The sequence below is a fragment of the Nestor notabilis genome, unplaced genomic scaffold (genome assembly GCF_000696875.1).
Source record: "Nestor notabilis isolate BGI_N333 unplaced genomic scaffold, ASM69687v1 scaffold15335, whole genome shotgun sequence".
NCBI lineage: Eukaryota > Metazoa > Chordata > Aves > Psittaciformes > Psittacidae > Nestor > Nestor notabilis.
In genome coordinates, this window is record NW_009930803.1 from 5,414 (window position 1) to 20,664 (window position 15,251).

Genomic DNA, 15,251 nt, shown 5'->3' on the forward strand with positions numbered 1-15,251 from the left:
TGACTCTTCTCAGCCATCCCTGTGACCTGGTTTTACTTCTTGTGAGTGTAAAATGTAGCAGAGTATCTAGAAGTAGTTCTCAAACTCTGCTATTGGATTTCTGGCTATCTGGGTAAACGTAGGACTCTGTAAGCTAGATGAGTGTTTTAAAGCTTGAATTATTTCTCAGGTTTTATAGAGAAAACAAATCGGGAAATATGGGTGATGTTAAACTAGCACTGCCAAAATTTTGGGGAGCTTTACACAGGTGGTAGCTGTGGGGATAGACTCTGTGCAGAGCATTCCTATGGCACAGTGCTGCATGAATTGCCTGTTGGCAAGTGGGCTGCTTTCCCAAATGCTCAGGAAAACAGAAAGATGGAGTTGGAAGGCAGCACAGTTCTGTCTGGTACCTATTACAGGACTAATAGGAGTTCGATGTGGGTTTGTACCCAAATTCTGAAGTAGTCTGGACTAGATGCTCCGTGGGAAGTGAAACTTAAAACGTCTTTTCCCAGTTGTTTGCTTGTTCTTGAGCAATGTTCTTCGTGCTGCTGATATTTCTCTATTGGCACTAGATGTCCGTGTCCACTGTTACGTCTGAATCAAGCTTCATGTTCCCACTTGTGTGGCCAACTTCAGAAACCACATGAATGCTGCATTAAAACTGTGTCATGAAATAATGTGTTAATAGTATCTTTAAGATACGTGGGATATTTAAAGGGAAATGTTTCATAGTCGTTTAAGAGTTTAAAATCGTAATGACATGTGAAAAGATGAAAACTTGTGGTTTAAAATGTTGTTTTATTTGTTTCCCTGTGTAGCTATGTAGGAAACCTCTCCAGAGATGTGACTGAAGTTCTTATACTTCAGTTATTCAGCCAGATTGGACCATGCAAAAGCTGTAAAATGATAACAGAGGTAAGGCCACTTCCAGGGGGGTAGCAAATATAATGTAACGTATCATAAGTTGTGCAACATAAATGGAGTTGAGGGCTGCTTTTGCCATTCCTGGTAGTGGGGTTTTAGGTTGGTTGTGCTTGGCTTTGGGGATTACTTTTTGCAGAAGAGACCTGCTGTTGTGTAGAGTCCTGTATTTTTGCTGTAGCCCTGACATACCCTTCGCCAGCTGATGATGAGATTCCACTTTAGAAGGTTGTTACCCCTTCTTTTCAGAACCCCGTTCTGGTGATCAGAAACCTTATTGTTTCAAGTGTTACTCATGGCTGTTTGGTACATTTTTTACCTTATTTGAACATGAGCCTCAGTAATTCTTTTTCATCTTGACTAAATGCTGCTTCACTATGGATGAAAAGTCCAAAATCCTTCCAAACAAGCTGTGTGCTTCCCGAGTCACTTGTGTGCCAGTGCAAATAGCTCTTGTCTGCATCACTCTGTTCTTAAATGAGTTTTTTCTTGAAACAAAGTGACAAAATTCCCATAGTATCCCAGACGAGGTCTTTTGAACAAAGTATTGGTAAGTGTTAATATTGCCTTCTCACCATTGCAAATGCTCTGATACCTTTAGGGTTGGCACCATTTCTGTGATGTTGTTGACACGTCCTAAGCAACTTCTTTATCCCTAATATTTTTCCTTGCTTGTGCATTTATAACTGATAAACTTCAGGCAGGGACTAATCAGAATTTTGGCTGGGTTCAATCTTTGGTTCTTCAGCTCTGGTTTTCTCGATGCTCTTCCTACTTTTACTACTACTTATGCTTCTTACTAACCTGTAATTACGGATTTCCTGAGTACAGTCACATTACTTTTTTTGGCCAGGATTGTTAATGAAGGTATTAAAAGGCAAGTCTTGCAAGCAGACTTCTTCAGGAACACTACTAGTAACTCCTCTGTGGCCTTCTTTTCCTCTCAGTATGACACACTACTTCTTAGGAGTATTTTTAATGGCTTCTTATCCATCTGATGCTTGTTTAATCACTCTCTTCTTCATCTGCACTCATAATTCCTCATTCATTAAAACCTTCTAATGAAGATAAGAGCTCTGCCACATATTCTACAGGTTTATTGGAGAAAGGTGGCTAAACAGAAGGATAGCAGAGCACAGCTGTTAGTTTTTCTCTGAAGAAACAGTTCTGATTGTCATAGGCTCATCAGAAATAAGGTACTGTTGCTCCAGCCTTTGGCTAATTGAGAGACGTTAGCATCAGTTTGATTTCTTGACAAGATGATGAGAAGTTCCAACACTCCTTTTACTTGGTTTTGGCTTTGTGGGTTTAGGGTTTTACATAACCACATAGGAATAACAAGTGAGGAATCTTTCTGACCTAAGGAGCTAAACAAAAAGCTCCTCACAGCTACATCCAGTCATCCAGAGGTGAGCGCACTGGGCTGTCCTTAGCCCCTGTCACTGAGCAGTCTGCAAGTGCAGGTTGGATTCTAGACTGCAGCTGGCCTGCAGCTCCAGCACTTCCAACTGTCAGAGCACCTGTCCATACTGTCCATCCTCCTACTCAGTGTTGTCACCTCTTCATAGGCACTGAGTTGTGTTTAGGTGGTTCTTACCTCTCTGTTCTTACTGCCACCATCAGTCAAGTTTATACCGGAATGCTTTGAAAACTTGTGTGGTTTTTCTTTTTCCTTCCTCTCTTTAGCCAGATGTATCAACTGTTTTATCACCCTGTCTTTAATTTGTACAAGGTATGACATGAACATGTCAAGTGTTTAGAGATTTGAAGTGGTTGTTTTGGGGGTATGTAACACTCAGGGGGTGGCGTGAGTAGCATTTACAGGTATCTCAAACTCCTCAAGGTCTGGGCATGTGTGAAAGCGGATCTTCTTATGTTCAGACAAGTTCTTGGTGCAAGAGGAGACCTCTCCACAGTCCAAAAGTAAATTGTACTTCAGCTGAAGCATAGACTGCACTAATCTGCTGAGTCCTTACCTTGTTTTCATTGTAGCAGGAACTAAGTATGGGAAGAGGAGTGAATTAAGGCTCACCGTTTTGGGGCATCTGGGGTGAATGTGCTCTTAGAGCACTTTACTGCAGTTGGACTTAAACTCTTTGTGTTTTTTTATGATCTCAGGTGTATTTTCTTTGTCTGTTCATTTGCATCAGTTAAAGACACCGATTACTGACTGTTTAGAAGGATGTCTTCACACTGCTTGATCATTTTAGGTATAAAAAGGCCTTGTGATCAGTTCAGCTATGACATCTTAATAGCTTCCCTTGTTCAGGCGTAGACAGAACTGTGTTAGAAGATGTACAATCCAGTTTAACAGGGCAGAATTAGAATTTCTTTGTCCATATAAGCATGCATGAATTTCCAGAAGTTAGTTAATAGAACTGGCAAAGGCCTGCTCTTAACTGGAGTTAGAGCCATGCTCTACCTGACACTGGGGGATGTTGATAGGCAAGAATACTGGTGCCAAAGCAGTTTCTTTACATGCTAGACCCTTCCCCGTCCATGCAAGAAATATTGGTTTAGTTCAGTATTAGTGTTTATCATCTCCTGGTCTGTGTACATGCAGAGTACTTAGTGTAGACATTTTGGTGTAAGGCTCTAGGTTTTGTACTCATTACATCCTTTAGGCATATTAAATCCAATGACATTATAATCATCATTTCCACTTGATCAACTTTTCTATGTTCTTTGCACTTCATAGTTTGGTACATTTAATACTTCAGTGAGTTTTGTTTGTCTGTTAGTATTTTTAAAGGTGTTTGTTAGGCCATCTTACAAAACCAGGTTATACCCAAGACTTAAGAGTAACAACTAATATCTTTTTTTTCCCCCCAGTCAGACTGTTTTGAGTTCTTTTAAAGGGCTATTTCCCAGTTGCTGGCTATAACATTTTTCACTTGAGACTGGGAAGACGTGACTTCTAGGTTGCCAACTGCCTGTGATTTTTACTCAAATAAAAGGAAAGACTTCTTAAGTAGGAGGAGGGAGAAAATTGGCGATAATGTGTCTGGGGAACAAACCTTTTAAGCTTTGAGTGTATATATATGAGTCAGAAGACCATTTTTGTTCTTCTCTCCATTCTTCCCCTTCCCCTCCCCTTCCATCCAGTCTGCAGATCACTTTTTCTGGTAGCTGAATTATTTTCAGTGTAGTAAACCAGAAATACTGAGGCCTCACACAAAGTAAACTATACTTCAGACATTACTAGACCTTTAATAAAAGTCCGTCTTAATAATTCTTGCATTTAAGTGTAATGTCAGGCTATTTCATAAATCTGATGCAAATCACTCTTAAAGTTTCTAGCTATAAGTAATATATTTTCCTGGATTTTCTTCTCAGCAACCCGATAGCAGAAGGGTCAACTCTTCTGTTGGATTTTCTGTTTTGCAGCATACAAGCAATGACCCTTATTGCTTTGTGGAATTTTATGAACACAGAGATGCAGCTGCTGCATTAGCTGCTATGAATGGGAGAAAAATTTTGGGGAAGGTAAGTTGCTTACATTGGAATCTTAGATTTAAGGACTCTTAAATCTTAGATTTAAGGTTTGTGTAAAAACTAGTAATGAAACTGTGGGATGTTAATTTTCTTGAAGATGTTTATCATAATATTCTAGAGTAAGACTTTTAAAACACTGAATGGGAAAGTCCTGTTTAGGAACCATACTGTTTATGATGTTCTAACTATGACAGTGTTTTATTTTGACTTGTAGACATTGACAGTTGTAACCCAGCCTTTAATGAACTTACAAAATATAAGAATTTTGTGAATTTATGCTAAATCTTATGCTTATTTTCAGGAGGTCAAAGTAAACTGGGCAACAACACCAAGTAGCCAGAAAAAAGATACATCCAGTAAGTAAAGTAACGCCACAGTATCACTTCTACCCAAATCCTTCACAACGTGGTAATAATTTGCCATAAATGCATTTCAACGTAACTTTTCTCCTTCCCATCTTGTGTTTAATAGAAGTTTGCAAACTAATTCTTCTGTTTCTGCTTTACAACTGGGGAAACTGGAGTGGACAGATTAAATTGCTGCTGCTCATCCACTGGAATCCTGGTTCCCTGCGCGGTGTGCAGAGCATCACTTTCTCAGGAGTTGACATTGTAGCTAGCAGTTAAATATTTGATTAGTAAATTATTTATTTTCAGATCACTTCCATGTGTTCGTTGGGGATTTAAGTCCAGAAATAACAACAGAAGACATCAAGTCAGCATTTGCCCCCTTTGGTAAAATATCGTAAGTATCATCATAAACATTTCCAATATCGGTTAGAAAATGACAGTGAAAATATGTTTGAGTTTGAAACATTAGTTCTTGTCTCTTTAGATGATTTTTCTGCTGTTGATTTCCTTATGTTGGGTGGGCAGTAAAGAGGGGTTATTGTTTCATCTGAATCTCTCTCATGATTGCAAATACAGTAATGTAATTGTGCTCTGGTTTTGCTGAAAGCAATGTGCTTTTAACCTAATTTATATGCTAATGTCCTTCAGCTTCTTATTAAAACTTAATTACTGTTCCTAAGTGTGACTTTTTGTTGTTTAGAATGTGTAGAAAGTAGTGACTTGATAACTGATATATGTTGCATCCTTGGTGTATCGTGTATGCATTCATACTGCATTTCATAGGCAGTAGAGAACACTGGGTAATTAGCATATAACTTTATGAAGCAGCTATTGAATAACTTGTGTTGAATGTGTTGAAAAAAGCTAATATTTAATGAGAATGAAATCTGCTTTGGGGGGGTGATAACAGGGGGTGAATTAAGATTATAGTATTAAATGAAAAAATGGTGGATTTACACTGTGGGCACATTTCTGCCAGTGAAGAGAAGGTTACTTTAAACTTCTCATAGATAATTCAGGTGATCCTAAATCACCTGGTGTTTTAATGGAACACAGTAAACATGACAAGCATCCTTGTGAATGCTAAAGTGTGTATGTCCTTAAGAGTACATGAAGTTGCACATGAAGGTTTGCAGGAATATAGTTCTAAGAGCAAAATGCTGAGTTTTCTCTTGTTCTGTACATTTTGAAATGAAATCATAAATCTTATTTCTTACCTCTTGCTATTTTGTTTACTTTGCTTTTTGTCTCTTAATGTGGTAAGTAAGTACTGTTTTAAAAATGGGGTTTTAAGAGAATAATTCAGGTTTCTGTTTTCTCACTCTATATTTATACCTGAGACCTGCAGTTTTTCTAAAGTCCAAGTCACAATTAAAAGTAATAGCATTCTGGTTATTTTGCAGAATTGCTCATAAGAATGGACAGGATCTTGAAGGCTAACTGCAAGGAACTGTGCACACTGGAACTCAGTTGTAGATTTTTTCTCATTTCTATTTATTCTTATTATACATTATTTATATATACATATTTTAGTATTTACATTTTAACATTCTATATTCAGTGCAGTTCTATATTTCCAATCATTTTAACTTACTCACTAAAATTTCTGTGTAAATTTGTTGTTTTCGTACTGGTGTGCTTAGCATTGTTGTTAGTTTTATTCTCCTTTTCTTAAATATCTGAAAATGTCAATTTTTCAAAATTTACAGCTCCCCAAACTCCAAAATGATGCTAGAGAATTGACCAAGAAAAATAAAGAAATCTGTTAACAGGCCATGTATGCCTTTTAATTCCTATTTTTTCCTCTTTTTCCATTTTTTTAATATTTCATATATTTGGTATCAGTAGGCAGAAGACATTTAACTATTTAGAGAATGCATGGTAACTTAGCTAGAATTGTTACAGTAATTTCTAGAACAGTAAACCTTAGAGGACCCTAGCCACTAGAATATTAGAAAAGGAAACGTTGTCTCTCTTTATACTGCCCAATTTGAGCATTCTAGTTGTAGCCAGCATAGGTTATGTGGATAGGTTGCATGTTTTATTACATGTTATTTTTTTTTTTTGTCCTACTGCTTTTTTCTAACAGGTAAAGAAGCAATAGGGAGAGTTCAGGAATGACTTGTAGTTGTAGGGCTAACTGAATTGATAAGAGAAAATTATGCTCACGATACAGTGTGTGTGGTTCCTTTTAGTTTTTATTTTGCAGGTTATTAATATTGCCCTCATATAGCTGTGCTTCTCTTCACAGGGATGCACGGGTAGTTAAAGATATGGCAACTGGAAAGTCAAAAGGCTATGGTTTTGTATCTTTTTATAACAAACTGGTGAGTAAGCACGATGTCCATTGAAAATCATTCCCTGTTTTCCACTTGTTGCTTTGCGTCTTTGTTTATATGTTCACTGTGTAGCAGGCTTTCCCAAGGGAAATAAATTTGCATGTACGGGACAAATGTACTTTAGTCAAAATATCTCAATATCTGTGGTTAAGGGTTGAAACAATTTGGATGACAGCAATGCCGTGAGAACGTTGTGTAAGAAGATCCCTCGACATAGAAAGCTTGTTTTCGTGTGTTGGGGTAGTTCGGCTCAGTCTGTGGAACCATCTCTCCTACAGCGAGCTGTGTGCCTGGTCTGATCAGCAGTGCTTTTGGGTCTCTTAGCTGAGGCACCACGCCAGCTCCCTGTGTTAAGGTAGGAGCCCCCCTGCAAAATGCTGCCCTGGAGCCCTCGGCAGCGCAGTGCCACACTGCATGGCAGGGTTTGGTCGTTTGAGGGTGCCCAGAGAAGCTGTGGCTGCCCCATCCCTGGCAGTGTTCAAGGCCAGGTTGGACACAGGGGCTTGGAGCAACCCGCTCTAGTGGAAGGTGTCCCTGCCCGTGGCAGGGGTTGGAACTGGGTGAGCTTTAAGGTCCCTTCCAACACAAACCAGTCTGGGATTTGCCAGGTTTAGCTTTGTACCAAAGCTCAGTCTTTCTGGAGACCTAATGCAACCAAGTGTGTCATACTCTGAAGTACAGCCAGATTTACTTGCTTGAGCTCTGGATCTTCATAAAGCTGTTGCTTGGTCCTTTGCTTTAGTTGTTATTTTGAACTCTAAGATGGTTCTTTGTATTGAGTAATTGTCAGCTAAGAGTTGACTCTGTACTTCTAAAGCATTTTGCTTATGTGTACTGTAAAACTGAAGATTGTTCTTCTGAAGGTTTTGTGTTGGATGGTCTTACATGATGGATGATGTTATGCATGGAAAAAACGCTTTCAATAAGGGACTAGTATCCCTTTGACACAGATGTTAAAGGTGTTATTTGTAGAGTTTAATCAGTGTAGTAGTGCTAAAAGCAGTGCTGTGCCCTATTATCTATAGCAGTACAATTGACTCAACAAATAATCCGTAGTAATTTGGAAGTTAAATGTCAAACAGCATGAGAGATCTGTGAAGATTGATGGAATTGAGCCATGTGTATTTAGAGGTACATTAGGGCAACGTGTGGAAGCTGTAAACTGTTTTCCTTAAATATTTAGCTTAGGAAAACCACACATACTTAAGGATTTGGGGCATATAAGCCTGTTAGTATAGTCAGAAGTCCTGTGTGTTAAAGACTTCTTCTGTCACAGTTATCTGGAGATGAATCTTAATCAGAGAAAAAGTTGGAATTTCTCATCTTCAGATTAGCAAACACCAGAAGCCATTATGACTGAATGCCTTGATTTAGTGCATTTTTCCACTTAGACTTGGCTTATTTTGTGTTGCAGCTGGAATAGACAAGAGGAATATTGTCTTATTTCTTATTCCTCTTCCCTTATTGTATGGTTGTGTTTGGTTTCTGTGACTAGGGAAAATGTTGTGATGGTCATATGGAATGCACCTTACTGGATTCTTTTAAGGCTGAGCCATAAGACCTCCAAATTAAAATCTGTATTCACTCTTCAAAATTAATCACAGAATCACAGAATGGTTTGGGTTGGAAAGGACCTGAAGCTCATCCAGTTCCAGCTCCCTGCCATGAGCAGGGACACCTCACACTAGACCACGTCACCCAAGGCTCTGTCCAACCTGGCCTTGAACACTGCCAGGGATGGGGCATTTACCACTTCTCTGGGCACCCTGTGCCAGAGCCTCGGCACCTTCACAGGACAGAACTTCTTCCTTATATCTAACCTGAGTAGCTAAATTCTAAATGTCATACTAAAAAGTACTTGTAAAACTTGTCCTGATTGTTTTTCACTCAGACCTCAGCCGCAGCTCCGCGGTTGTGGCACCACCATCCTGAGCTGGCAGCTGAAGGCCTATTTTTCAGGCTTCGTTGTTGTCCCGCTAGGTTTGGGGAAGTGGGATGTGTTCCCAGGTTGCAGGTCTCTAGCCTGAGGTCCTGATGCACACCACACTTGGGAGAAAATTAAATTCCTACAGTGAACTGGAACAGTTACAGCATGGGCTCGTTCCATCTGTGTCACTGCTGTGATCCTCAAGCCTGGCAGCAAGGTTCATTAGAGGTAGTTGCCTTTCTTAGTCAGTTTGTAACTTACTAATGTTTTGGGAGCGAGGGTGCTTGAGTGAGGTTTTGTTTTGTTTTATTGTCTGGTGGCTTGTTTAAGTGTTTTCTTATCAGATATCTCATAATTTCTTTATTGTGTTTATGTATTATCTTAAAAATGATCATCCTGTGTAATTAATACTTAGGAGGATCAAGGTCCTGAATGATTTAAGAGCTGAATGCTATAGCTGGAAGCCTTCAGTGTGAGGCAGGACTGTGCTAGCTGCAAATTCATATCTTGTCCCTATGTTCTCTTTGTCTCATGTACTTGGTATTCTCCTGCTTAAGCTTTGTGCCCTTGGGAGAGCATTTCAAACATCTGTACCGTTTGCTCTGCCTCTGCTTTCAAAGCAAATGGAGAAAAAAATTGCCACTTGCAAGTGTTAGCAAAGTTACCCCATGCTTACTAGATGTTACTGCTTACAATGTGAACTTAAAAGATTGTCTTCTAATTCATGCTTGAGACAGAAGTTAAGCCACATGGGCCCTGGACTCGCTTTTATGGGTGTTCATGCAATGACTTTACTATTCAGAGAATTGACAAAGCAGCCTGTGCTCACTCAAGCCTTGCGGGCCTCCAGAGGGCAGAAGAGAGGATGGGACGGGGGTGTGTGTGTGTGCAAATAATAAATAAAAGCCATGTGCTCAATCTATTTGTGTCTCAGCATTACAGTTTCTTAGTAACTGCCATTCAGCCCTCCTAGAACCTGGGATTTTTGGCCTGGTTATGTTGGGTGCCTATTAAGACTCTGCAAAACCACATTCATGTCGTGCTGTACACTGTCTTTTGCAGACACATACTGCAGGGTGTAAATGTTACTTGGGCTACAGCTCAGAAATTTTCCAGTGAGTGAGGGATTTTGATGGTTTTAAAAGTCTTCCCTGACTTTTCATCATTAAATATACTTCTGTGGATTGTACTTTGAACAAAGTCATTGGCAAACAGTTTGATTTTTTTCAATAGTTAAAATGATAGTAGTTTTATTTCAGTAACCACTTCTGGCATGTGTATGACCTTTGCACTTTTGGGGGGCAGCCTTCAGATATTCTAATACAGATGCTGGTTGTCTAAAATCAGTGTATGTATGACTATAGCTGGCTTCTAACCAGTGTGCAAAAATTGGGCTGGGAGGAAGGTTGAGGACCTTCTCTGTGACTGATGGGCCTCAAGTTACTTCAGTTTTGGCTGCTTGCTGTGGCTGCTCAGAATTTCATGTACTTTTTAGTACTGTTACTGTTGTCAACTGAATTAACTGTCAACCAAGTCTTTCTTGGAAGCAGACTTGTATGTACTTCTTGTTTGGATGTGTTACAATCTCTATTTTGATCTCTTTAGGATGCAGAAAATGCTATTGTACACATGGGAGGCCAGTGGTTGGGAGGCCGTCAGATCAGAACTAACTGGGCAACGCGGAAACCACCAGCCCCCAAAAATACACAAGAAAGTAAGACCTTCACATAATGCTTTGTTGTGTTTGCTCTCTTGCATGGCACTGTTCAGTGGAGGAATGAAACATACTGCTGCCAAAATCACGTCAATTATGTATCTAGTTTGACTTCCAGCTCTTAAATGATAGATTTCTTGTATATTAGAGTAATAGCACTGCTGGTCTATCATAAACTACTGAATGTGTGTGTGTTAAATGTGTAATTCATCCTTGTGTATAAGGTAAGTATCTGGGACTCTCTGGTTACTGATAGCCTACTGCTTAAAACCAGTCTTCTCTCTTTATAGATAATACAAAACAGTTGAGATTTGAAGATGTAGTAAATCAGTCAAGTCCAAAAAATTGTACTGTGTACTGTGGAGGAATTGCCTCTGGGCTAACAGGTAGGATTTGTTCTGTTGCTTTTGGTGTTACTGAAGCTTTTTGGCCACCAAGATGGTTACTAACTCAAAAATGTTGTATGTTGTAGATCAACTTATGAGACAGACTTTTTCCCCATTTGGACAGATAATGGAAATAAGGGTGTTTCCAGAAAAAGGTTACTCATTTGTCAGGTATGGAGAGAGAAAACCAAACTCTGTTGTTTTGTTCATGTAGTAATGTTTTACCTTTGGGTAGTTTTGCTTGCTTGAGCTTCTGCTGATACATTAAAACCTGTCACCATGTGTTCATGGAAAAATGTGGAACTTCTTTACCTGGAAAGATGAATATGTGTGAAAGCAGATCTTTTTCTCTGGTTATCCTGGATGTATGGATGGATTCACTGTTCTTTAACAAGCAGGTGAAGGTACTATTAAGCATAACATGTGTTTGTTTTTACATCCTTTAGATTTTCAACCCATGAAAGTGCAGCACACGCTATTGTTTCAGTTAATGGAACCACAATTGAAGGACATGTTGTTAAATGTTATTGGGGTAAAGAATCCCCAGATATGACTAAAAACTTCCAACAGGTAACTGCACTTTTACCTTTCCAGTGTATTACAAAAGCAGTCGTGTCTATACCTGTCATACCTTCCCAATTATGATAGCTGAATTTTGTGCTGGAGTTCTTATGAAATTCCGTGTTCTGTCTCAGTTATGTTCCAGTTGTTCATCAAATTGGGCTAGTGATTTTGATGGAATATCTGTTACTGTCTCCTGGATATGATTCAAGATAGGGAGAAACTTTTTGAGGTAATTCTGATTCTTGCTAGTTCACTAACTGCAGACCAGGTGACTATCCATCCAAATATTCTTTGGTGTTTTGAACACACACAGGCATGCTTTTCAGTCGTGCTTTTCATCATAAGTGATGTCTTATTTTGCTGATCTCTTTATTGCTCCTTTTAGCCCTGTGATTGATAGAGCCCAAAATTTTGCCTTCAGCATAAAAGAAATATAATCCATCTCTAGAACCTGTAATACTGTGAATTATTCTCTCTTTAGGTGGATTACAGTCAGTGGGGGCAATGGAGCCAAGTATATGGAAATCCACAGCAATATGGGCAATATATGGCTAACGGGTGGCAAGTACCATCATATGGAATGTATGGCCAAGCATGGAATCAACAGGGTTTTGGAGTAGAGTGAGTAATTGTATTTAATTCTTTTTAAACTGTTCCAAGAATGTTAGATCTGAGTTTCAGATTCAGTTGCTTCAAGGATTGAACAAGGTTTCAAGCCTTAGGTGGACTTAAAGCTTATGTTTAATGATATCCAAATAAAGGGGTGAGTCACTCTTGACTTGTGCTCACCCACAGGCTTTGTGTGTATGGGTGTTTTGAGACTGAAGGCAGCAGAGACCTTCTACAGCAGTTTTGGATGATGGTCTTATCTGATGCCTAAGCATTTTCTCTGACTTGAGGTGGTGAATGCTGGAGAGTCTGAGACAGGGAGCCCAGGTATTGCCTGCAGGGTTCATGGCCCTGGGGAGCAGCAGCTGCCTATGGCCATATTAACTTCTGCAGATTCAGAATTCGGGTGGGCTTTTAATGCTTAATCTCTTGAAGACTTCACAGCAACTTTTTGTTTTAACTGACTTTTAAAATAACTTCTTTGTTTGCGTGATTCTTCATTACCTCTTGCAAACTAAACCTGTTAAGCACTGATAGACTATCCCTGGTATTCATGCCAGTTAGGTTTGGGAATTATTTTGCATTTCTGCATCACTGATGTTGACTTACAGCCACCTGTGTCTGTACGTGCCTTTGGAGGTGGTTCTCCTATGCAGCTAGTACCCAAGGTTTGTGGGGCTTTTCCCTTGCTCTTTGTTCTTAAAAAGCTTATGACATTTTCAAGAATCACATGTTGTAGCACTTAACCTGCATTTTTCATTAAAGAGAAGAAGAAATAGGTCTGTTTTGATGTGAATAGTTCATTCAGTGGTATGAGTGTTCAGTGTAGAGAAGAGAAGGCTCCTGAAGGGGACACCTTAGAGCAGCTCCAGTGCCTAAAGGGGCTCCAGGAAACCTGGAGAGGGGCTTTGGACAAGGGCCTGTAGGGACAGGACAAGGGGAATGGCTTTAACCTGCCAGAGAGGAGACTGAGATGAGCTCTTGGGCAGAAGCTCTTCCCTGTGAGGGTGCTGAGGCGCTGGCACAGGGTGCCCAGAGAAGCTGTGGCTGCCCCATCCCTGGCAGTGTTCAAGGCCAGGTTGGACACAGGGGCTTGGAGCAACCTGCTCTAGTGGAAGGTGTCCCTGCCCTGTGGTGGTGGAAGTTTCCCCTGCCCGGGGCAGGGGTTGGAGCTGGATGATCTTTAATGTCCCTTCCAATGCAAACCAGCCTGGGATTCAATAAATAGGAGTAGAGGAAGTTTGATTTAAGTTCCTTTTTTGGGTCTCTTTTCATGTAAAAAATAGCTTGCATGATGATTTTTTTCTTTTTTCCTTTCCTTTTTTTAACCATCTTGTTTCTTTTTAAGCCAATCTCCATCTGCTGCCTGGATGGGTGGATTTGGTGCTCAGCCTGCCCAGGGACAAGGTGCTCCTGTAATACCTAACCAAGCTGGATATGGTATGGCAAGCTACCAAACACAGTGAGCTGGGACTCTGTTTAAAAGTGTGTATTTCATGATAGGCTGCAGTTTCCAGTGACATTCTGAAGACTGGAATGTAGACAATGAAAAAAAAAGAAAAAAAAAAAAGAAAATATTTATTTTAAAAATGGAAATGTTTGGAACCTTTAGCACAGCTTTGCTTTGGTGAAGGACACAAATGTCTTCTAGTTCTGCCTTTTAAAGTTTTTGTTCATGATGGAGATGAACATGTTTTTCTTTGTGTACAAAAATGAAAAATAAAGTCAATAAAGACAATTCTGACTACAAATTTTGATATAGCAGGAGAAATGGCTGATGGATTTGATCTTTAGGTTACCATTCCATTCTATTTTTTTTTTTCCTTGTGTGTGTTCTGTCTTCAGTGTTTTACATCACTGTGCTTTTTAAGAGAAAGGACGTTGCAAAACACCGAGTTGCTTCTAGTCGAACACGCCTCCTGACAGGAACTGTGGACCAGTCATTCCAACCAAGAAGACAGTATTGATTTTCCCAGTACCTGTGGGCAGAGCTCAGAAAGGATGTGTAGGGCTCAAAGTAATTTTTTTAAAGATATATTTAATTTTTCTACACGCATAAAGAGTCTGATACAAAGAATAGGTCAGCCTAAAGTGAAAACCGGTACTGTCTGAGTAATGTCACATCACTTCCACTGTCCACGTTCAGGCACACGTGAAACCTTTTCAGAGCTGGTTTGCTTATTAAGACACTAGGAATTTGCTTTTGATTTTGAGAAGTAAAAGGTTTTTGCAAGTATGTTGTTTGTACTCAAAGCAGACACTCATACTTGGGCTTTTCCATCAAGTTTGAAGGCTACACATTGTAAATATTTCATAATGACTGTTTCAAAAGCATGCTCAAACATAGAAGTAGCAATGTAATTATTCAAAGTAATACTTAATATACTCTGCTGCTTTAAAGGCAGTAGATTGACAAGAATGTGCAAGACTGACATTTCCAAAGTTGGCTATTATGTAAAGTTACATAAAGAACTATAACAAAGAGCCTTAATTTTAATTTCATAAACCTTTAATGCATCACCTTTTTTGTCATTAGAAATACCAATTTTTTGCTTTACATTATTTGGTATGTAAATACCTTGGTTAACAACCTTGTAAACCTATTTCAAGGTTCTTCTAAGTTGTATAGTATCTTGAGTGTTTTGAAAAAAATCTTGATGTTTTTTAAGTCTAGAAATATTTTGCCCAAGAATTTTTTAACAAGATTGTTAAAAACATCTTATTTTAGAGACTATTCAATGTGCCATTTGGTAAATGGAGATGCAGTTGAACCAGTACACTGAGTTGTGACTTATTTTTAATTCCAGTTTTTTGTCTTTCTGGGTGGTTTGCATGTGATGAACCTGTACAGAGGCTGGGTTGTTTGTGTACTGAGTGTGTAAATGGATAAATCATGAAGCTGTTTAAATGGTATACTTGGGTTCTTTCTGAATTATTTTATGGATACATTGATATAAACTG

General features: G+C 39.2%; 1 protein-coding gene across 1 annotated transcript; it reads left to right on the forward strand.

Annotated features, from left to right (window-relative positions):
• Positions 1 to 809: 809 nt before the first annotated feature.
• Positions 810 to 14,041, forward strand: TIAL1 (TIA1 cytotoxic granule-associated RNA binding protein-like 1). The gene is made up of 11 exons (XM_010015598.1): positions 810 to 900; positions 4,243 to 4,392; positions 4,703 to 4,757; positions 5,058 to 5,145; positions 7,003 to 7,078; positions 10,623 to 10,731; positions 11,022 to 11,117; positions 11,204 to 11,288; positions 11,564 to 11,687; positions 12,163 to 12,302; positions 13,639 to 14,041. Exons 1-11 carry the CDS (start codon positions 889 to 891, stop codon positions 13,754 to 13,756), a joined length of 1,053 nt encoding a protein of 350 aa, XP_010013900.1. The 5' UTR covers positions 810 to 888; the 3' UTR covers positions 13,757 to 14,041.
• The last annotated feature ends 1,210 nt before the right edge of the window (positions 14,042 to 15,251 follow it).